At 46.8% G+C, this 22746-nt stretch overlaps 1 protein-coding gene across 1 annotated transcript in view; it reads right to left on the reverse strand.

The window, feature by feature from the left end:
- LOC112226392 (SH3-containing GRB2-like protein 3-interacting protein 1) overlaps positions 1-22204 on the reverse strand; it is a 66837-nt gene extending 44633 nt beyond the window's left edge. The window contains 5 exon segments of the mRNA XM_042307812.1: positions 512-569; positions 3445-3501; positions 4978-5014; positions 5988-6051; positions 21726-22204. Coding sequence (XP_042163746.1) covers positions 512-569; positions 3445-3501; positions 4978-5014; positions 5988-6051; positions 21726-21735 — 226 coding nt within the window. The 5' untranslated portion in view covers positions 21736-22204.
- Positions 22205-22746: the final 542 nt, after the last annotated feature.

Raw genomic sequence — 22746 nt, forward strand, 5'->3', positions numbered from 1 at the left:
CACAATAATGCCGACCAGGACAACAGTATCTCTCTAGGTCTCAGGGTAGGACAACAGTATCTCTCTAGGTCTCAGGGCAGGACAACAGAACCTCTCTAGGTCTCATGGCAGGACAACAGTATCTCTCTAGGTCTCATGGCAGAACAACAGTATCTCTCTAGGTCTCAGGGCAGGACAACAGTACCTCTCTAGGCCTCATGGCAGGACAACAGTATCTCTCTAGGTCTCAGGGCAGGACAACAGTATCTCTCCAGGTCTCAGGGCAGGACAACAGTATCTCTGTAGGTCTCAGGGTAGGACAACAGTACCTCTCTAGGTCTCAGGGCAGGACAACAGTACCTCTCTAGGTCTCAGGGCAGGACAACAGTACCTCTCTAGGTCTCAGGGCAGGAAAACAGTATCTCTCTAGGTCTCAGGGCAGGTGACGTCACTTGCACTATGCCCGCTACTAGCTCACTGCTAATTAGCTAGCCATTCCACATGGACTACATCTGATCATCTAAAAGGATATTTTCTCTCTCCTCTCCGGGTCTGAGACTGAAGCCATCAGCGTCCACATCTGGAGCGGCCTGTAACAGGAAGTAAATATGTAAGTGGTAAAATGACTGTTTGTGACATCATGTAACAACAAATACATTCACTTCTCTCATGCTTGTGGGTAAAAAAATGCACACATAAAAACTGCAGTCCTGTGTTTTTATAGCTGGAGAGGTTTGAAGATGCTTGTTTGTTAAGACTCACACAAACTTAATGTACGATTCTGAAAAGAGACATCACGTTTTGATTCCAAATTCAATGTTACACGAGGATGATTGATTGCCATAATCAGGAAAGTTGTAGGGAGCAGAAGTGGAAGTGACGTCTGGTTGTGGGAAGTAAAGTTTAAAATGTGGTTTGTGGTTAGAATGTAGAATGTGGTTTGTGGTTAGAATGTAGAATGTGGTTTGTCGTTAGAATGTAGAATGTGGTTAGAATGTAGAATGTGGTTAGAATGTAGAATGTGGTTTGTGGTTAAAATGTAGAATGTGGTTTGGGGTTAGAATGTAGAATGTGGTTTGTGGTTAGAATGTAGAATGTGGTTTGGGGTTAGAATGTAGAATGTGGTTTGTGGTTAGAATGTAGAATGTGGTTTGTCGTTAGAATGTAGAATGTGGTTAGAATGTAGAATGTGGTTAGAATGTAGAATGTGGTTAGAATGTAGAATGTGGTTTGGGGTTAGAATGTAGAATGTGGTTTGGGGTTAGAATGTAGAATGTGGTTTGTGGTTAGAATGTAGAATGTGGTTTGTGGTTAGAATGTAGAATGTGGTTTATGGTTAGAATGTAAAATGTGGTTTGTGGTTAGAATGTAGAATGTGGTTTGTGGTTAGAATGTAGAATGTGGTTTATGTTTAGAATGTAAAATGTGGTTTGTGGTTAGAATGTAGAATGTGGTTTATGTTTAGAATGTAGAATGTGGTTTGTGGTTAGAATGTAGAATGTGGTTTGTGGTTAGAATGTAGAATGTGGTTTGTGGTTACAATGTAGAATGTGTGTCACGCCTTGGTCTTAGTATTTTGTGTTTTCTTTATTTATTTGGTCAGGCCAGGGTGTGACATGGGTTTATGTTGTGGTGTGTTTTTGTATTGGGGTTTTAGTAGGTATTGGGATTGTGGCTGAGTAGGGGTGTCTAGCATAGTCTATGGCTGCCTGAGGTTCTCAATCAGAGTCAGGTGATTATCGTTGTCTCTGATTGAGAACCATATTTAGGTAGCCCGGGTTTCACTGTGTGTTTGTGGGTGATTGTTCCTGTCTCTGTGTTAGTTGTCACCAGACAGGCTGTATAGGTTTTCACATTTCCGTTTGTTGTTTTTGTATTTATCGTATTTAAAGATGTCTCGATTTAACCACGCTGCATTTTGGTCTGACTCTCCTTCGACTGAAAAAAGCCGTAACAATGTGATTTGTGGTTAGAATGTAGAATGCGGTTTGTGGTTAGAATGTGGTTTGTGGTTAGAATGTAGAATGCGGTTTGTGGTTAGAATGTAGAATGCGGTTTGTGGTTAGAATGCGGTTTGTGGTTAGAATGTAGAATGCGGTTTGGGGTTAGAATGTGGTTTGGGGTTAGAATGTGGTTTGGGGTTAGAGTGTAGAATGTTTGGTTTTGTTTTGGTTAGAATGTAGAATGAGGTTTGTTGGTTAGAATGTTAGAATGAGGTTTGTGGTTAGAATGCGGTTTGGGGTTAGAATGTAGAATGCGGTTTGGGGTTAGAATGTGGTTTGGGGTTAGAATGTAGAATGCGGTTTGGGGTTAGAATGTGGTTTGGGGTTAGAATGTGGTTTGGGGTTAGAGTGTAGAATGTGGTTTGGGGTTAGAATGTGGTTTTGGGTTAGAATGTAGAATGTAGTTTGGGGTTAGAATGTGGTTTGGGGTTAGAATGTGGTTTGGGGTTAGAATGTGGTTTGGGGTTAGAATGTAGAATGTGGTTTGGGGTTAGAATGTAGAATGAGGTTTGGGGTTAGAATGTAGAATGAGGTTTGGGGTTAGAATGCGGTTTGGGGTTAGAATGTAGAATGCGGTTTGGGGTTAGAATGTAGAATGTGGTTTGGGGTTAGAATGTAGAATGCGGTTTGGGGTTAGAATGTAGAATGCGGTTTGGGGTTAGAATGTAGAATGCGGTTTGGGGTTAGAATGTAGAATGCGGTTTGGGGTTAGAATGTAGAATGCGGTTTGGGGTTAGAATGTAGAATGTGGTTTGGGGTTAGAATGTAGAATGTGGTTTGGGGTTAGAATGTAGAATGTGGTTTGGGGTTAGAATGTGGTTTGGGGTTAGAATGTAGAATGTGGTTTGGGGTTAGAATGTGGTTTGGGGTTAGAATGTGGTTTGTTTCCCTATTGTGGTTGAAACATCTTCATAAGCAAAGTATTGCATCAGCGGATCTGAAATTGTAATATATTTTTATTAGTCACGTCATTAGTTACGCCATTACTTATTAGTCACTAGTCATTAGTTAGTCGTCCCTGGTCACTAGTCACTAGTCACTATTCATTAGTTATTAGTCACTAGACATGAGTCACTAGTCATTAGTCAGTATTCATTAGATATTAGTCACCATTAGTTGTTAGTCACGAGATATTAGTCACCATTAGTTATTAGTCACGAGATATTAGTCACTATTCATTAGTTATTAGTCACTAAACATTAGTCACTATTCATTAGATATGGGTCACTATGCATTAGTTATTGGTCACTAAACATTAGTCACTACTCATTAGTTAATAGTCACTATTCATTAGTTATTAGTCACTAAACATTAGTCACTAGTTACGTCATGACTTTGAGTTTTGACAACCACTTCCTCTTTTATCCCTATAGCTGTTTATTCCCTAACCCATTGTATTACTACTAATTACTGACACTATAGACGGATCACCTACTGCACTGTGCTGTACATATCTACTTACATATCGGTCCAAATCAATCTCCCCATAATAGCCATTTGGAGCCCCGTTGGTGTTTTTCTGTGATAATGGAACGTGTCAGTGAGAAACTCTCATACCATCAAGCATTTTATACAGTTGTAGTAGGAAGTTTACATCCACTTAGGTTGGAGTCATTAAAACTCGTTATTTCAACCACTCTACACATTTCTTGTAAACAAACTACAGTTTTGGCAAGTCAGTTAGGACATCTACTTTGTGCATGACACAAGTCATTTTTCCAACAATTGTTTACAGACAGAGTGAATTATAAGTGAAATAATCTATCACAATTCCAGGGGGTCCGAAGTTTACATACACTAAGTTGACTGCGCCTTTAAATAGCTTGGAAAATCCAAGAAAATTATGTAATGGCTTTAGAAGCTTCTGATAGGCTAATTGACATAATTTGAGTATCTAGTATCTATATCCACAGTCAAATGAGTCCTATATCGACATAACCTGAAAGGCCGCTCAGCAAGGAAGAAGCCACTGCTCCAAAACCACCATAAAGAAGCCAGACTACGGTTTGCAACTGCACATGGGGACAAATAACGTACTTTTTGGAGAAATGTCCTCTGGTCTGATGAATCAAACACAGAACTGTTTGGCCATAATGACCATCATTATGTTTGGAGGAAAAAGGGGGAGGCTTGCAAGCCGAAGAACACCATCCCAACCGTGAAGAACAGGGGTGGCAGCATCATGTTGTGGGGGTGCTTTGCTGTAGGAGGGACTGGTGCACTTCACAAAATGAATGGCAACATGAGGCAGGAAAATTATGTGGATATACTGAAGCAACATCTCAAGACATCAGTCAGGAAGTTAAAGCTTGGTTGCAAATGGGTCTTCCAAATGGACAATGCATAGCCCAAGCATACTTCCAAAGTTGTGGCAAAATAGCTTAAGGACCACAAAGTCAAGGTATTGGAGTGGCCATCACAAAGCCCTGACCTCAATCCCATAGAAAATGTGTGGGCAGAACCGAAAAAGCGTGTGCGAGCAAGGAAACCTGACTCAGTTACATCGGCTCTGTCAGGAGGAATGGGCCAAAATTCACCTAACTTATTGTGGGAAGCTTGTGGAAGGCTACCCAAAACATTTTAACCAAGTTAAACAATTTAAAGGCAATGCTACCAAATACTAATTGAGTGTATGTAAACTTCCGACCCACCGGGAATGTGATGTAAGAAATAAAAGCTGAAAAAAAATAATTCTCTCTACTATTATTCTGACATTTCACATTCTTAAAATAAAGTGGTGATCTTAACTGACCTAAGACAGGGAATTTTGACTGGTATTAAATGTCAGGAATTGTGGAAAAACTGAGTTTAAATGTACTTGGCTGAGGTGTGTGTAAACTTCCGACTTCAACAGCATATCCACAGCTTGAATCAACAACAAAAACAGCACTATTGACGAATGGGAAACATTCAACTACAGTGAAGTAAACAAACAAAGAAGAGTGAGGATAAGAGCATCAATGACATCACATGGATGATTTACCCCATCGTCTACCTTTCTCCTACTTACTCCATCTTTGTCAGGGGAGCCCCTGTACAGAGAGACGAGAGAGGAAAGAGAGAAGAGAGGGGGAGAGAGAGAAGAGGGGAGAGAGAGAAGAGGGGAGAGAGTATGAGAGGGGGAGAGAGAGACGAGAGAGGAAAGATCACAATCATCAGACTACTTAGAAAATATGGGCGATAAGCTCAAAAATATGTTTTGAATGACAGCTCAAATAGTTATCGAATAAAAATAAATTAACTTAATTTAGATGTCCTCTCTATTGATGTTCTACATAGAGCAACATACCAACTGCAGGTCTACGGACTTACAACCAAAGTGTCAACAAAGTAAATCCTGCTGTAGCTGCTGAATTCTGCAATGTTAAACTGTCTGCTGGGGATCACTCACGTTAAACTGTCTGCTGGAGATCACTCACGTTAAACTGTCTGCTGGGGATCACACACGTTAAACTGTCTGCTGGGGATCACTCACGTTAAACTGTCTGCTGGAGATCACTCACGTTAAACTGTCTGCTGGGGATCACTCACGTTAAACTGTCTGCTGGGGATCAAACGTTAAACTGTCTGCTGGGGATCACTCACGTTAAACTGTCTGCTGGAGATCACTCACGTTAAACTGTCCGCTGGAGATCACTCACGTTAAACTGTCTGCTGGAGATCACTCACGTTAAACTGTCTGCTGGGGATCACTCACGTTAAACTGTCTGCTGGAGATCACTCACGTTAAACTGTCCGCTGGAGATCACTCACGTTAAACTGTCTGCTGGGGATCACTCACGTTAAACTGTCTGCTGGAGATCACGCACGTTAAACTGTCTGCTGGGGATCACTCACGTTAAACTGTCTGCTGGAGATCACTCACGTTAAACTGTCTACTGGGGATCACGCACGTTAAACTGTCTGCTGGAGATCACTCACGTTAAACTGTCTGCTGGAGATCACTTACGTTAAACTGTCTACTGGAGATCACTCACGTTAAACTGTCTACAGGAGATCACTCACGTGGAGTCTGTGTCCTTCTCTTTCTTTCGTAACCCAAAGGCCTTCCTGGTGCGTTTCTTCAGTCCTAAAAGAGAAGGAATGAAGGGTAGCAGGAGAGAAAGTGAGTTGGAGAGAGTAGGCTAATTAAGTGCTGTAAAACATTAGTTCAATTTGAGTTGATTTAACTAATGTTTTACAGTGGAGGGGGTGGGGGGGTAAATTTGAGGCAGAATTATGCATTTTAGGGGACCAAAAGAATTGGGACAAATTCACTTATACACTGAGTATTACCAAACATTAAGAACACCTTCCTAATATTGAGTTGCATAAATGTATTATGTCATTTTGGAGTCACTTTTATTGTTAATAACAATAGAATATGTTTTTAAACACTTCTACATTAATGTGGATGCTACCATGATTATGGATAATCCTGAATGAACCGTGAATAATAATGATTGAGACACACAAATATCATACCCCCAGACATTCTAACCTCTCATCATTAAAATAACAGGGGATTCTATATTCTATTCTTAATTACAATAACAGGGGATTCTATATTCTATTCTTAATGACAATAACAGGGGATTCTATATTCTATTCTTAATTACAATAACAGGGGATTCTATATTCTATTCTTAATTACAATAACAGGGGCTTCTATATTCTATTCTTAATTACAATAACAGTGACTCCATAAGGACATAATACATTATTTACCATTAGCAATCAGACACAAGCTTGATATAGTCATTGTGTGCTATAAATATGGGACCAAATACCTCACTTTTTACTATTTGAAGTGAATTTGTTCCAATACTTTTGGTCCCCTAAAACTGAGGGGGACTATGTAGAAAAATTCTGTAATTTCTAAGCAGTTGATGAAAATACCCTCAAATTAAAGCTGACAGTCTGCACTTTAACATCATAGTCATAGTTTCATTTCAAATCCAAAGTGCTGGAGTACAGAGCCAAAACAACAATAAAATATGTCACTGATCCAATACTTTTGGAGCTCATTCTATAAGTGACTTTTGTCCAAATACTGATTCTTTAAATTTGGGGACTAGATACATAAAGTACTTTCATTTGTAAACGGTAAAACAGAAATGAATGAAAATACCCTCAAATGAAAGGTGATATTCTGGATTGTCGCCTCATATGAAACATTTGATTTCAAATCCAAAATGGTGGAGTATAGAGCTGTTATTTACAATTTTAGCATCACTGTCCAAATACATTCGGAAGGGAGTGTTGTACAACAAACCATGTCAGACGTAATCATTACAAAGTTGCATAAAATTAATTACTAAGGAGGAAGATTAAATTAATTACTAAGGAGGAAGATTAAATTAATTACTAAGGAGGAAGATTAAATTAATTACTAAGGAGGAAGATTAAATTAATTACTAAGGAGGAAGATTAAATTAATTACTAAGGAGGAAGATTAAATTAATTACTAAGGAGGAAGATTAAATTGCAGTCAATACAGGATTTTATTTTTTATTTCACATTTATTTAACCAGGTAGGCCTTGACTGGCCAAGATAAAGCAAAGCAGTGAGACACAAACAACAACACAGATTGGCATATGGAATAAACAAAAGTACAGTTAATAACACAATAGAAAATTCTATATACAGTGTGTTCAAATGAGGAAAGATTAGGGAGGTAAGGCAATAAATAGGCCGTAGTGGCGAAGTAATTACAATTTAGCAACTAAACACTGGAGTGATAGATGTGCAGAAAATTAATGTGCAAGTAGAGATACTGGGGTGCAAAGGAGCAAAAAAATAACAATAATATGGGGATGAGATAGTTGGATGGGCTATTTACAGATAGGATATGTACAAGTGCAGTGATCTGTGAGCTGCTCTGGCAGCTGGTGCTTAAAGTTAGTGAGGGAGATATGAGTCTCCAGCTTCAGTGATTTTTGCAATTCGATCCAGTCATTGGCAGCAGAGAACTGGAAGGAAAGGCGGCCAAAGGGGGAATTGGCTTTGGGGATGACCAGTGAAATATACCTGCTGGAGCGCGTACTACGGGTAGGTGCTGCTATGGTGACCAGTGAACTGAGATAAGGCAGGGCTTTACCTAGCAAACTTATAGATGACCTGGAGCCAGTGGGTTTGGTGATGAATATGAAGCGAGGGCCAGCCAACGAGAGCATACAGGTTGCAGTGGTGGGTAGTATATGGGGCTTTGGTGACAAAACGGATGGCACTGTGATAGACTGCATCCAATTTGCTGAGTAGAGTGTTGGAGGCTATGTTGTAAATTACATCGCCGAAGTCGAGGATCGGTAGGATGGTCAGATTTACGAGGGTATGTTTGGCAGCATGAGTGAAGGATGCTTTGTTGCGAAATAGGAAGCTGATTCTAGGAAGCTGAAATAGGAAGCCAATTTTAATTTTGGATTGGAGATGCTTAATAATGTGAGTCTGGAAGGAGAGTTTACAGTCCAACCAGACACCTTGTTATTTGTAATTGCCCACATATTCTAAGTCAGAACCGTCCAGAGTAGTGATGTTAGACAGCCGGACAGGTACAGGCAGCGATCGGTTGAAGAGCATGCATTTAGTTTTAATTGCATTTAAGAGCAGTTGGAGGCCACGGAACGAGAGTTGTATGGCATTGAAGCTCGTCTGGAGGTTAGTTAACACAGTGTCCAAAGAAGGGCCAGAAGTATACAGAATGGTGTTGTCTGCGTAGAGGTGGATCAGAGACTCATCAGCAGCAAGAGCAACATCATTGATGTATATAGAGAAAAGAGTCGGCCCAAGAATTGAGACTGCCAGAGGTCCGAACTACAGGCCCTCTGATTTGACACACTGAACTCTGTCTGAGAAGTAGTTGGTGAACCAGGAGAGGCAGTCATTTGAGAGAAACCAAGGCTGTTGAGTCTGCCACTAAGAATGTGGTGATTGACAGAGTCGAAAGCCTTGGCCAGGTCGATGAATACGGCTGCACAGTATTGTCTTTTATCGATGGCGGTTATGATATTGTTTAGGACCTTGAGCGTGGCTGAGGTACACCCATGACCAGCTCGGAAACAAGATTGCATAGCGGAGAAGGTACGGTGGGATTCGAAATGGTCAGTGATCTGTTTGTTAACTTGGCTTTCAAAGACCTTAGAAAGGCAGGGTATGATAGATATAGGTCTGTAACAGTTTGGATCTAGAGTGTCTTTGTCCCCTTTGAAGATGGCGATGACCATGGCAGCTTTCCAATCTTTGGGGATCTCAGACGATACTAGAGGTTGAACAGGCTAGTAATGGGGTTGCAACCATTTTGGCGGACAATTTTAGAAAGAGAGGGTCCCGATTGTCTAGCCCGGCTGATTGGTTGGAGTCCAGATTTTGCAGCTCTTTCAGATTATCAGCTGTCTGGATTTGGGTGAAGGGAAAAATGGGGGAGACTTGGGCAAGTTGCTGTGGGGGGAGCAGAGCTGTTGACTGGGGTAGGGGTAGCCAGGTGGAAAGCATGGCCAGTCGTAGAAAAATGCTTGTTGAAATTCTCAATTATGGTGGATTTACCGGTGGTGACAGTGTTTCCTAGCCTCAGAGCAGTGGGCAGCTGGGAGGTGGTGCTCTTATTCTCCATGGACTTTACAGTGTCCCAGAACTTTATGAAGTTTGTGTTACATGATGCAAATTTCTGTTTGAAAAAGCTAACCTTTGCTTTCCTAACTGCCTGTGTATATTGGTTACTAACCTCCCTGAAAAGTTGCATATCGCGGGGGCTATTCAATGCTAATGCAGTACACCACAGGATGTTTTTGTGCTGGTCAAGGGCAGTCAGGTCTGGAGTGAACCAAAGGCTATATCTGTTCCTGGTTCTACATTTTTTGAATGGGGCATGCTTATTTAAGATGGTGAGGAAAGCACTTTTAAAGAATAACCAGGCATCCTTCCTCTACTGACGGAATGAGGTCAATGTCCTTCCAGGTCGATTAGAAAGGCCTGCTCGCTGAAGTGTTTTAGGGAGCGTTTGACAGTGATGAGGGGTGGTCGTTTGACCACAGACCATGAGGCAATGAGGCAGTGATCGCTGAGATCCTGGTTGAAGACAGCTGAGGTGTATTTAGAGGGCAGGTTGGTCAGGATTATGTATATGAGGGTGCGGGACACAGGAACACAATCACCACATTTGTACAACCAAAGACAAAATGGAAAGGCCAGTAGTGATCAATGGAAACACCCCATAGAGCCAGTGCTGTGGGGGAATCTAGCTGTTCTGTGCCAAAACTGAGGCCAAGCCCCCTCCAGGGTTGGCAGTTGGCATCATACAGTGTTGTAATCAAAGTGACTGGAAAAACCAACACCCTGAAAGAGTTTAATGTGTGGACACTGCCATAGCCCAGAGCTCAGGGCATATGTCCCTCAGAGGGCACCCATGTTGGGTACAATCCTGTTTGAGGTGTCTTTGGAGCAGAGGTAGACAAAACTAGTACTGGGGACCCATAGGGTGGGCTGGGGACATATGGGGTGGGCTGGGGACCTATAGGGTGGGCTGGGGACATATGGGGTGGGCTGGGGACCTATAGGGTGGGCTGGAGACCTATGGGGTGGACTGGGGACCTATGGGGTGGGCTGGAGACCCATAGGGTGGGCTGGAGACCTATGGGGTGGGCTGGGGACCTATGGGGTGGGCTGGGGACCCATAGGGTGGGCTGGGGACCCATAGGGTGGGCTGGGGACATATGGGGTGGGCTGGGGACCTATAGGGTGGGCTGGAGACCTATGGGGTGGGCTGGGGACATATGGGGTGGGCTGGGGACCTATGGGGTGGGCTGGGGACCTATGGGGTGGGCTGGGGACCTATAGGGTGGGCTGGGGACCTATGGGGTGGGCTGGGGACCTATAGGATGGGCTGGGGACCTATGGGGTGGGCTGGGGACCTATAGGGTGGGCTGGGGACCTATGGGGTGGGCTGGGGACATATGGGGTGGGCTGGGGACCTATGGGGTGGGCTGGGGACATATGGGGTGGGCTGGGGACCTATGGGGTGGGCTGGGGACCTATGGGGTGGGCTGGGGACCTATGGGGTGGGCTGGGGACATATGGGGTGGGCTGGGGACCTATAGGGTGGGCTGGAGACCTATGGGGTGGGCTGGGGACCTATGGGGTGGGCTGGAGACCCATAGGGTGGGCTGGAGACATATGGGGTGGGCTGGGGACCTATAGGGTGGGCTGGAGACCTATGGGGTGGGCTGGGGACCTATGGGGTGGGCTGGAGACCCATAGGGTGGGCTGGGGTCATATGGGGTGGGCTGGGGACCTATAGGGTGGGCTGGAGACCTATGGGGTGGGCTGGGGACCTATGGGGTGGGCTGGAGACCCATAGGGTGGGCTGGGGACCTATGGGGTGGGCTGGACACCCATAGGGTGGGCTGGAGACCCATAGGGTGGGATGGGGACCCATTGGGCGTGTGTGGGTGTGCAGTCTGTTATTCCAGCCCAGTAATACTGTGAAAGAGACCTTTCACTGTGGTCACTCTCCAGGATATTTTTCTCTTGCCTCCAGTGTCCATGCTCTACCCTCTTGATTACAGTGGATGTGAGACTATTTATGGCATGCATGCCCAATACAGACATGTGATGGGATTAGTATTGGCCTCGTGGGCATGTTCAATGCACTTGTACATGTGGCCTGTCATTTCTATACTAAAACAGGATTAGCAAATCCTCCCACATTGCTTACATTTGGTTGAGATGTTTTCTCCATTGAAACACTATTAGAAATAGGAAAATCACTAATACGTCTGGGATAACTTGTGTGTGTGGTAATCATTTGCTAATAACTTGAAAGAAAACAAAAAGCTGATACTGGATCAGTGTGTGGGTTTTTACCTTTTCATTAGACAATTAATGACACGAACCATGTTGAAGGATACCAGATTTCCTTCTACAGATACACTACAGTACTTTACATGCCATCATGAAATGTATTAGTACAAGCCCTACCGTAGCAGACTAAACTCCACTTTCATCATAACCTTCCTTCACCATGGAGTGGAGTTTGGTTCGTTAGCCCTACACCTTGTAATGAAGGTAGGCCTTATTAAGGATGACAAGCCCAGGAGACAGATAGCATTAGCAAATATCACTATCATGAGGCTGTGCAGAAAGGAGTTTATGCTTATTTTGATTTCATTTCTAAAATACATGTTGCTTGAAAGTTTTGTATTGGCCCCGTATGGCTCAGTTGGGAGAGCATGGTACGTGCAACACCAGGGTTGTGGGTTGGATTACTGACCAGTATGAAAGGTAAAAAAGCACTCTACTGTAAATCGCTCTGAATTAGAGCGTCTGCTAAATGACAAAAATGTCAATGTATCATCCTGCTGTAATTAATATGCAGTTCAACATGATCACCACAAGGTGTCAACGCTAGTCTAGCTTTACTAGATATAAACAAACCACTAGCTAAATCTTGTACTGTGAGGTTCATAATGCATTCCTAGCACAAGCTGGAGGTTCTTTAAAATGACAGTATGTTTCTTCATTGAAACTAAGTGGGCAATACACCTGGGTAAAATATAATTGCCTTTTGGAGGAAACAGTAGAAGAGCTAGGAGAGACAGATTGGTGAGGGAGGAGAAAGGTTAATAGCAGGGTAATTACTGCTGCTAGCTAACTTTTAATGTAAACAATGTGACCGTCTAAACACTGGATTTGTATGGCAGTTCATTTAGTTTACTTATATGGTTGGTTGTTGTGATCAAAATGTATCTATCTAGCTGGTGAACAAGGTAAGCTGATCCTTCTCTACCTTCACATCACGCTAGCTCTGTGGTTATTTGATGTGCTAGCCACATGTAGCTAACACAACCAGAGCAAATGGATAATAAACAGGAAATAAACGTTGTCTGATGATTTTGTTTAGTGGATCTGGTAGCAACAAGGCAATGTGTGTATGTAACTTGTTTGTTACGTTTCTTTGGTTGGATCAAGAAATAGGAAGTTGTCATGTTTTGTGCTAGCTAGCCAACTAACTAGCTATGTAGTAATTATGGTGCGCTGCAGCCCCGGATGTTTACCGTGGAACCTCTTGGGGTGAGTTTTATCTCAATAACCTCCCATGGCTTCCTCTCTTTGTCTCTTTTCCTTCATTTGCACTGATGTGAAAGAGCTGGACAGTGACAAATGCAGAGGAAACTTATTGGGGATGAACCTACTTTAGACTATTGAGATGCACCCAGTTTTTCACTTTCCCACTCCACTCTTTAATGGACGACTTACCTCTGTCTACTAGGGGTAGTATCTCACAGCCATGAGCCCCTCCCTCTGTCTACTAGGGGTAGTATCTCACAGCCATGAGCCCCTCCCTCTGTCTACTAGGGGTAGTATCTCACAGCCATGAGCCCTCCCTCTGTCTACTAGGGGTAGTATCTCACAGCCATGAGCCCCTCCCTCTGTCTATTAGGGGCCCTCCCTCTGTCTACTAGGGGTAGTATCTCACAGCCATGAGCCCTCCCTCTGTCTACTAGGGGGTATCTCACAGTATCTGTCTACTAGGGGTAGTATCTCACAGCCATGAGCCCTCCCTCTGTCTACTAGGGGTAGTATCTCACAGCCATGAGCCCTCCCTCTGTCTACTAGGGGTAGTATCTCACAGCCATGAGCCCTCCCTCTGTCTACTAGGGGTAGTATCTCACAGCCATGAGCCTCCCTCTGTCTACTAGGGGTAGTATCTCAGCCAGCTGTCATGAGCCCCTCCTCTGTCTACTAGGGGTAGTATCTCACAGCCATGAGCCCTCCCTCTGTCTACTAGGGGTAGTATCTCACAGCCATGAGCCCTCCCTCTGTCCTAGGGGTGTATCTCACAGCCATGAGCCCCTCCCTCTGTCTACTAGGGGTAGTATCTCACAGCCATGAGCCCCTCCCTCTGTCTACTAGGGGTAGTATCTCAGCCAGCCATGAGCCCCTCCCTCTGTCTACTAGGGGTAGTATCTCACAGCCATGAGCCCCTCCCTCTGTCTACTAGGGGTAGTATCTCACAGCCATGAGCCCCTCCCTCTGTCTACTAGGGGTAGTATCTCAGCCAGCCATGAGCCCTCCCTCTGTCTACTAGGGGTAGTATCTCACAGCCATGAGCCCTCCCTCTGTCTACTAGGGGTAGTATCTCACAGCCATGAGCCCTCCCTCTGTCTACTAGGGGTAGTATCTCACAGCCATGAGCCCTCCCTCTGTCTACTAGGGGTAGTATCTCACAGCCATGAGCCCCTCCCTCTGTCTACTAGGGGTAGTATCTCACAGCCATGAGCCCTCCCTCTGTCTACTAGGGGGTATCTCACAGTATCTCACAGCCATGAGCCCCCCTCCTCTGTCTACTGAGCCCTCCCTCTGGGGTAGTATCTCACAGCCATGAGCCCTCCCTCTGTCTACTAGGGGTAGTATCTCACAGCCATGAGCCCCTCCCTCTGTCTACTAGGGGTAGTATCTCACAGCCATGAGCCCCTCCCTCTGTCTACTAGGGGTAGTATCTCACAGCCATGAGCCCCCCTCCCTCTGTCTACTAGGGGTAGTATCTCACAGCCATGAGCCCTCCCTCTGTCTACTAGGGGTAGTATCTCACAGCCATGAGCCCTCCCTCTGTCTACTAGGGGTAGTATCTCACAGCCATGGTAGTATCTCACAGCCATGAGCCCCTCCCTCTGTCTACTAGGGGTAGTATCTCACAGCCATGAGCCCCTCCCTCTGTCTACTAGGGGTAGTATCTCACAGCCATGAGCCCCTCCCTCTGTCTACTAGGGGTAGTATCTCACAGCCATGAGCCCCCCCCTCTGTCTACTAGGGGTAGTATCTCACAGCCATGAGCCCTCCCTCTGTCTACTAGGGGTAGTATCTCACAGCCATGAGCCCTCCCTCTGTCTACTAGGGGTAGTATCTCACAGCCATGAGCCCTCCCCTCTGTCTACTAGGGGTAGTATCTCACAGCCATGAGCCCTCCCTCTGTCTACTAGCCATGGGTAGTATCTCACAGCCATGAGCCCAGCCTCCCTCTGTAGTATCTCACAGCCATGAGCCCTCCCTCTGTCTAGGGGTAGTATCTCACAGCCATGAGCCCTCCCTCTGTCTACTAGAGGGTAGTATCTCACAGCCATGAGCCCCTCCCTCTGTCTACTAGGGGTAGTATCTCACAGCCATGAGCCCCTCCTCTGTCTACTAGGGGTAGTATCTCACAGCCATGAGCCCCCCTCCCTCTGTCTATTAGGGGTAGTATCTCACAGCCATGAGCCCTCCCTCTGTCTACTAGGGGTAGTATCTCACAGCCATGAGCCCTCCCTCTGTCTATCTAGGGGTAGCCCTCCCTCTGTCTACTAGGGGTAGTATCTCACAGCCATGAGCCCCTCCCTCTGTCTACTAGGGGTAGTATCTCACAGCCATGAGCCCCTCCCTCTGTCTACTAGGGGTAGTATCTCACAGCCATGAGCCCCTCCCTCTGTCTACTAGGGGTAGTATCTCACAGCCATGAGCCCCTCCCTCTGTCTACTAGGGGTAGTATCTCACAGCCATGAGCCCCTCCCTCTGTCTACTAGGGGTAGTATCTCACAGCCATGAGCCCTCCCTCTGTCTACTAGGGGTAGTATCTCACAGCCATGAGCCCTCCCTCTGTCTACTAGGGGTAGTATCTCACAGCCATGAGCCCCTCCCTCTGTCTCACAGCCTGAGCCCCTCCCTCTGTCTACTAGGGGTAGTATCTCACAGCCATGAGCCCTCCCTCTGTCTACTAGGGGTAGTATCTCACAGCCATGAGCCCTCCCTCTGTCTACTAGGGGTAGTATCTCACAGCCATGAGCCCCTCCCTCTGTCTACTAGGGGTAGTATCTCACAGCCATGAGCAGCCCCTCCCTCTGTCTACTAGGGGTAGTATCTCACAGCCATGAGCCCCTCCCTCTGTCTACTAGGGGTAGTATCTCACAGCCTCTGAGCCCTCCCTCTGTCTACTAGGGGTAGTATCTCACAGCCATGAGCCCCTCCCTCTGTCTACTAGGGGTAGTATCTCACAGCCATGAGCCCCTCCCTCTGTCTACTAGGGGTAGTATCTCACAGCCATGAGCCCCTCCCTCTGTCTACTAGGGGTAGTATCTCACAGCCATGAGCCCCTCCCCCTCTGTCTACTAGGGGTAGTATCTCACAGCCATGAGCCCCTCCCTCTGTCTACTAGGGGTAGTATCTCACAGCCATGAGCCCCTCCCTCTGTCTACTAGGGGTAGTATCTCACAGCCATGAGCCCCTCCCTCTGTCTACTAGGGGTAGTATCTCACAGCCATGAGCCCCTCCCTCTGTCTACTAGGGGTAGTATCTCACAGCCATGAGCCCCTCCCTCTGTCTACTATGGGTAGTATCTCACAGCCATGAGCCCTCCCTCTGTCTACTAGGGGTAGTATCTCACAGCCATGAGCCCTCCCTCTGTCCCCAGCCATGAGCCCCCCTCTGTCTACTAGGGGTAGTATCTCACAGCCATGAGCCCCTCCCTCTGTCTACTATGGGTAGTATCTCACAGCCATGAGCCCTCCCCTGTCTACTAGGGGTAGTATCTCACAGCCATGAGCCCCCTCCCTCTGTCTACTAGGGGTAGTATCTCACAGCCATGAGCCCCCCTCTGTCTACTAGGGGTAGTATCTCACAGCCATGAGCCCCTCCCTCTGTCTACTAGGGGTAGTATCTCACAGCCATGAGCCCTCCCTCTGTCTACTAGGGGTAGTATCTCACAGCCATGAGCCCTCCCTCTGTCTACTAGGGGTAGTATCTCACAGCCATGAGCCCCCTCCTCTGTCTACTAGGGGTAGTATCTCACAGCCATGAGCCCTCCCTCTGTCTACTAGGGTAGGGGTAGTATCTCACAGCCATGAGCCCCTCCCTCTGTCTACTAGGGGTAGTATCTCACAGCCATGAGCCCTCCCTCTGTCTACTAGGGGTAGTATCTCACAGCCATGAGCCCTCCCTCTGTCTACTAGGGGTAGTATCTCACAGCCATGAGCCCTCCCCCTGTCTACTATCTCACAGCCATGGGTAGTATCTCACAGCCATGAGCCCTCCCCCTGTCTACTAGGGGTAGTATCTCACAGCCATGAGCCCTCCCTCTGTCTACTAGGGGTAGTATCTCACAGCCATGAGCCCTCCCTCTGTCTACTAGGGGTAGTATCTCACAGCCATGAGCCCCTCCCTCTGTCTACTAGGGGTAGTATCTCACAGCCATGAGCCCTCCCTCTGTCTACTATGGGTAGTATCTCACAGCCATGAGCCCCTCCCTCTGTCTACTAGGGGGTAGTATCTCACAGCCATGAGCCCTCCCTCTGTCTACTAGGGGTAGTATCTCACAGCCATGAGCCCCTCCCTCTGTCTACTAGGGGTAGTATCTCACAGCCATGAGCCCCCCTCCCTCTGTCTACTAGGGGTAGTATCTCACAGCCATGAGCCCCTCCCTCTGTCTACTAGGGGTAGTATCTCACAGCCATGAGCCCCTCCCTCTGTCTACTAGGGGTAGTATCTCACAGCCATGAGCCCTCCCTCTGTCTACTAGGGGTAGTATCTCACAGCCATGAGCCCCTCCCTCTGTCTACTAGGGGTAGTATCTCACAGCCATGAGCCCTCCCTCTGTCTACTAGGGGTAGTATCTCACAGCCATGAGCCCTCCCTCTGTCTACTAGGGGTAGTATCTCACAGCCATGAGCCCCTCCCCCCTCCCTCTGTCTACTAGGGGTAGTATCTCACAGCCATGAGCCCCTCCCTCTGTCTACTAGGGGTAGTATCTCACAGCCATGAGCCCCTCCTCTGTCTACTAGGGGTAGTATCTCACAGCCATGAGCCCTCCCTCTGTCTACTAGGGGTAGTATCTCACAGCCATGAGCCCCTCCCTCTGTCTACTAGGGGTAGTATCTCACAGCCATGAGCCCCCCCTCCTCTGTCTACTAGGGGTAGTATCTCACAGCCATGAGCCCCTCCCTCTGTCTACTAGGGGTAGTATCTCACAGCCATGAGCCCCTCCCTCTGTCTACTAGGGGTAGTATCTCACAGCCATGAGCCCTCCCCCTGTCTACTAGGGGTAGTATCTCACAGCCATGAGCCCCTCCCTCTGTCTACTATGGGTAGTATCTCACAGCCATGAGCCCCTCCTCTGTCTACTAGGGGTAGTATCTCACAGCCATGAGCCCCTCCCCCTCTGTCTACTAGGGGTAGTATCTCACAGCCATGAGCCCCTCCCTCTGTCTACTAGGGGTAGTATCTCACAGCCATGAGCCCTACCTCTGTCTACTAGGGGTAGTATCTCACAGCCATGAGTATCTCACAGCCCCCTCCCTCTGTCTACTAGGGGTAGTATCTCACAGCCATGAGCCCCTCCCTCTGTCTACTAGGGGTAGTATCTCACAGCCATGAGCCCTCCCCCTGTCTACTAGGGGTAGTATCTCACAGCCATGAGCCCCTCCCTCTGTCTACTAGGGGTAGTATCTCACAGCCATGAGCCCCTCCTCTGTCTACTAGGGGTAGTATCTCACAGCCATGAGCCCCTCCTCTGTCTACTAGGGGTAGTATCTCACAGCCATGAGCCCCCCTCCTCTGTCTACTAGCCCCTCCTCTGGGGTAGTATCTCACAGCCATGAGCCCCTCCCTCTGTCTACTAGGGGTAGTATCTCACAGCCATGAGCCCCTCCCTCTGTCTACTAGGGGTAGTATCTCACAGCCATGAGCCCCTCCCTCTGTCTACTAGGGGTAGTATCTCACAGCCATGAGCCCCTCCCTCTGTCTACTAGGGGTAGTATCTCACAGCCATGAGCCCCTCCCTCTGTCTACTAGGGGTAGTATCTCACAGCCATGAGCCCCTCCCTCTGTCTACTAGGGGTAGTATCTCACAGCCATGAGCCCTCCCTCTGTCTACTAGGGGTAGTATCTCACAGCCATGAGCCCCTCCCTCTGCCCATGAGCCCCCTCTGTCTACTAGGGGTAGTATCTCACAGCCATGAGCCCCTCCCTCTGTCTACTAGGGGTAGTATCTCACAGCCATGAGCCCTCCCTCTGTCTATTAGGGGTAGTATCTCACAGCCATGAGCCCTCCCTCTGTCTACTAGGGGTAGTATCTCACAGCCATGAGCCCTCCCTCTGTCCCTCACAGCCCTCTGTCTACTAGGGGTAGTATCTCACAGCCATGAGCCCTCCCTCTGTCTACTAGGGGTAGTATCTCACAGCCATGAGCCCCCTCCCTCTGTCTACTAGGGGTAGTATCTCACAGCCATGAGCCCCTCCCCTCTGTCTACTAGGGGTAGTATCTCACAGCCATGAGCCCTCCCCTGTCTACTAGGGGTAGTATCTCACAGCCATGAGCCCTCCCTCTGTCTACTAGGGGTAGTATCTCACAGCCATGAGCCCTCCCTCTGTCTACTAGGGGTAGTATCTCACAGCCATGAGCCCCTCCCTCTGTCTACTAGGGTAGTATCTCACAGCCATGAGCCCCTCCCTCTGTCTACTAGGGGTAGTATCTCACAGCCATGAGCCCCTCCCTCTGTCTACTAGGGGTAGTATCTCACAGCCATGAGCCCTCCCTCTGTCTACTAGGGGTAGTATCTCACAGCCATCTCTATTTCTGTCCATTGTGCCTATCTGTTACCTAAGACCTACACCTTGCACATGGGCACTGAGGCTTACGCTACCATAGCTCTCATTGATGAATGGCGAGAAAGCCTCAAATCTCAATTGTATAAGAGCCTAGGAGCTGCCAGCTTGACATGCAAGTCTACAAATGGTTCAGTCGTCACTGACACATCATGTTATCGATGGTATGCTTCACAAATAATCTTTGTCAATGAAGCCTTTTACACTCCTTGGCCATTCATTCAGCAGGCCTAAGCAACCTGCACGTAAGCCATGTTAGACCATGTATGTGTTTTGTTAGCAATGCCTACCATGTTTACATTATGTCTGATCTGAAAGGGATCTATTAGCATTAGTTGATGGTGAATGAATGCAACTCTGTTGTTCAATATCTATGATTTATTATCATTACCATGATGGCTTGGGTTATAGAAATTTAACAAATGGAGAATAGACCAACCAATGTCACAATGAAAACACTAATTAAAATGGTTTAGGGTCCTCCCAAGTGTTGCAGTGGTCTAAGGCACTGCATCGCAGTTGCTAGCTGTGCCACTAGAGATCCTGGTTCGAGTACAGGCTCTGTTGCAGCCGGCCGCGACCGGGAAACCCATGGGGCAGTGCACAATTGACCCAGCGTCGTCCGGGTAAGGGGAGGGTTTGGCCAGCAGGGATGTCCTTGTCCCCTCACGCTCTGGTGACTCCTGTGGCGGGCCGGGCGCAGTGCATGCTGACACGGTCGCCAGGTGTACGTTGTTTTTTTAACCCGGAAGCCAGCCATTGGTGTGGCTGGCTTCTGGGTTAAGAGGGCATTGTGTCAAGAAGCAGTGCGGCTCTCCCGAGTCCGTACTGGAGTTGCAGTGATGAGACAAAACTGTAACTACCAATTCAATACCATGAATTTCGGGAGAATAAATGAATAAATAAAAATGGTTTGATAATGTCCTCTTGATGGGTAGGATCATCGGCGAATGGGTAACTGATTCACACATTCTGAAATGAGCTGGCATTATTTCAGCCAACACATTAGAATAGACCAGAATACACTAGAGCTCACAGAATGCATTATTTCAGCCAACAGATTAGAATAGAACAGAATACACTAGAGCTCACAGAATGCATTATTTCAGCCAACACATTAGAATAGAACAGAATACACTAGAGCTCACAAAATGAATTATTTCAGCCAACACATTAGAATAGAACAGAAAATAGAGCTCACAGAATGCATTATTTCAGCCAACACATTAGAATAGAACAGAATACACTAGAGCTCACAGAATGCATTATTTCAGCCAACACATTAGAATAGAACAGAATACACTAGAGCTCACAAAATGAATTATTTCAGCCAACACATTAGAATAGAACAGAATACACTAGAGCTCACAGAATGCATTATTTCAGCCAACACATTAGAATAGAACAGAATACACTAGAGCTCACAGAATGCATTATTTCAGCCAACACATTAGAATAGAACAGAATACACTAGAGCTCACAAAATGAATTATTTCAGCCAACACATTAGAATAGAACAGAATACACTAGAGCTCACAGAATGCATTATTTCAGCCAACACATTAGAATAGAACAGAATACACTAGAGCTCACAGAATTCCAGAACATTTAGTATTGAGACACAACAATGGGAGCTCACAGAATGCATTATTTCAGCCAACACATTAGAATAGAACAGAATACACTAGAGCTCACAGAATTCCAGAACATTTAGTATTGAGACACAACAATGGGCATAACCTTGAGACACGACTATTGAGTACACACACAACCATCACCAGACACACAACCATCACCAGACACACAACACACACACACACACACACACACACAAAAGAAACCCTGCCAAGACGGACAGCTGTGAAGTGAACATCTATCCTCCCCTTACAAATACCCCCCACACACATGATAACCACCTCACATGATAGCCTAAGCAACACACACACAGATGTGCCAGATAGCGTATTACCAAGCACTAGCACCCAACATAGCGCCTTGATACCCACAAAAGCGTATTACCAAGCACTAGCACCCAACATACTGCCTTTCAGAAGGACATGAGGGTAGGAGAAGAGAGGGAGGATGTAGAGGATAAAAAGGAGGATAGGAGGAGGGGATGGGGTGGGGGTACAAATAATTACCTTGTATCATAGTTGCTGATGTTCATTCCTCTGTCCCCCGCCACGGATGGAGGGAGACCGGAGACAGATGGATAGCGAGACAGACGGACGGATGTAGAAATCCGAGATATTCCAAGTGGCTAAAGGATGCCGGGATTGGGCATTGCTAATTCCAGAACGGCTCCCCAGTGAAGCAGACTGTCGTTTCTCCCTACGGGGGGTGGGGGAGGTATCCAAGCAGGCTGACAGGCAGGGGGAAGTGGAAGAGATAGAGACCCAGGGAAGGTGCAGCGAATCGGGTGAAGGGCCCTGCGCGTTAGGCTCCGGTCGCCCCAACAGCACAGACACACGGCATCAGAAGTGGATGCTGAGGAGCAAAGGCAAAGGAGAAAAGAACTGAGAGCGAGAGAGAGAGGCAGACTTGCTTTGGCAATGTAAACATATGTTTTCCATGCCAATACAGCCGGTTGAATAGAGCGAGAGAGAGAGAGAGAGAGAGAGAGCGCGCAAGGGAGGAGGGAGTCGGAAGCTTGCTGATGTCACACCTGAGCAGAGCCAATCCCGGCACTCCAGTAATCATCTGCTTTGTCCTATCGCTTCTGTACCCTGATGCCTTAGCCTTACCAAATAAAGTACAGTATGAAGGTAGGCTAAAACTGCTTCTCCAATAGAAATCCCCGATCACACTTCTAGGCGATGTCATGGCGACTTTGGCTTGCTAAGCTCATGCTTATAAATACGTCATCGGGTCTAACAGTCGTCTGGCGCCGACCTGCGCATGTGCAAAAAGGCACTCCTTCGATATTAAATTAAAAACCTTGTCAGTTTGTCACTTTCACGAGGTTGGAGTGATAACGTGTTCCACAACATAAGACATTGGTTCGAATCTAGGTCGTGCCTCTAGATTTCAAGAAAATTAACAACTAAGGAATAATTGTTCTTCCATTGACTTGTCAAAACCTGGCCTGGTCCGTTTCGCACGGGTTCCCGGAAGTTTCGTGAAGTTGCGCATCTGGGTTTAGAAACTCTGTGCACACAGATT

This window comes from Oncorhynchus tshawytscha, linkage group LG28, assembly GCF_018296145.1.
Source record: "Oncorhynchus tshawytscha isolate Ot180627B linkage group LG28, Otsh_v2.0, whole genome shotgun sequence".
Classification (NCBI taxonomy): Eukaryota; Metazoa; Chordata; class Actinopteri; order Salmoniformes; family Salmonidae; genus Oncorhynchus; species Oncorhynchus tshawytscha.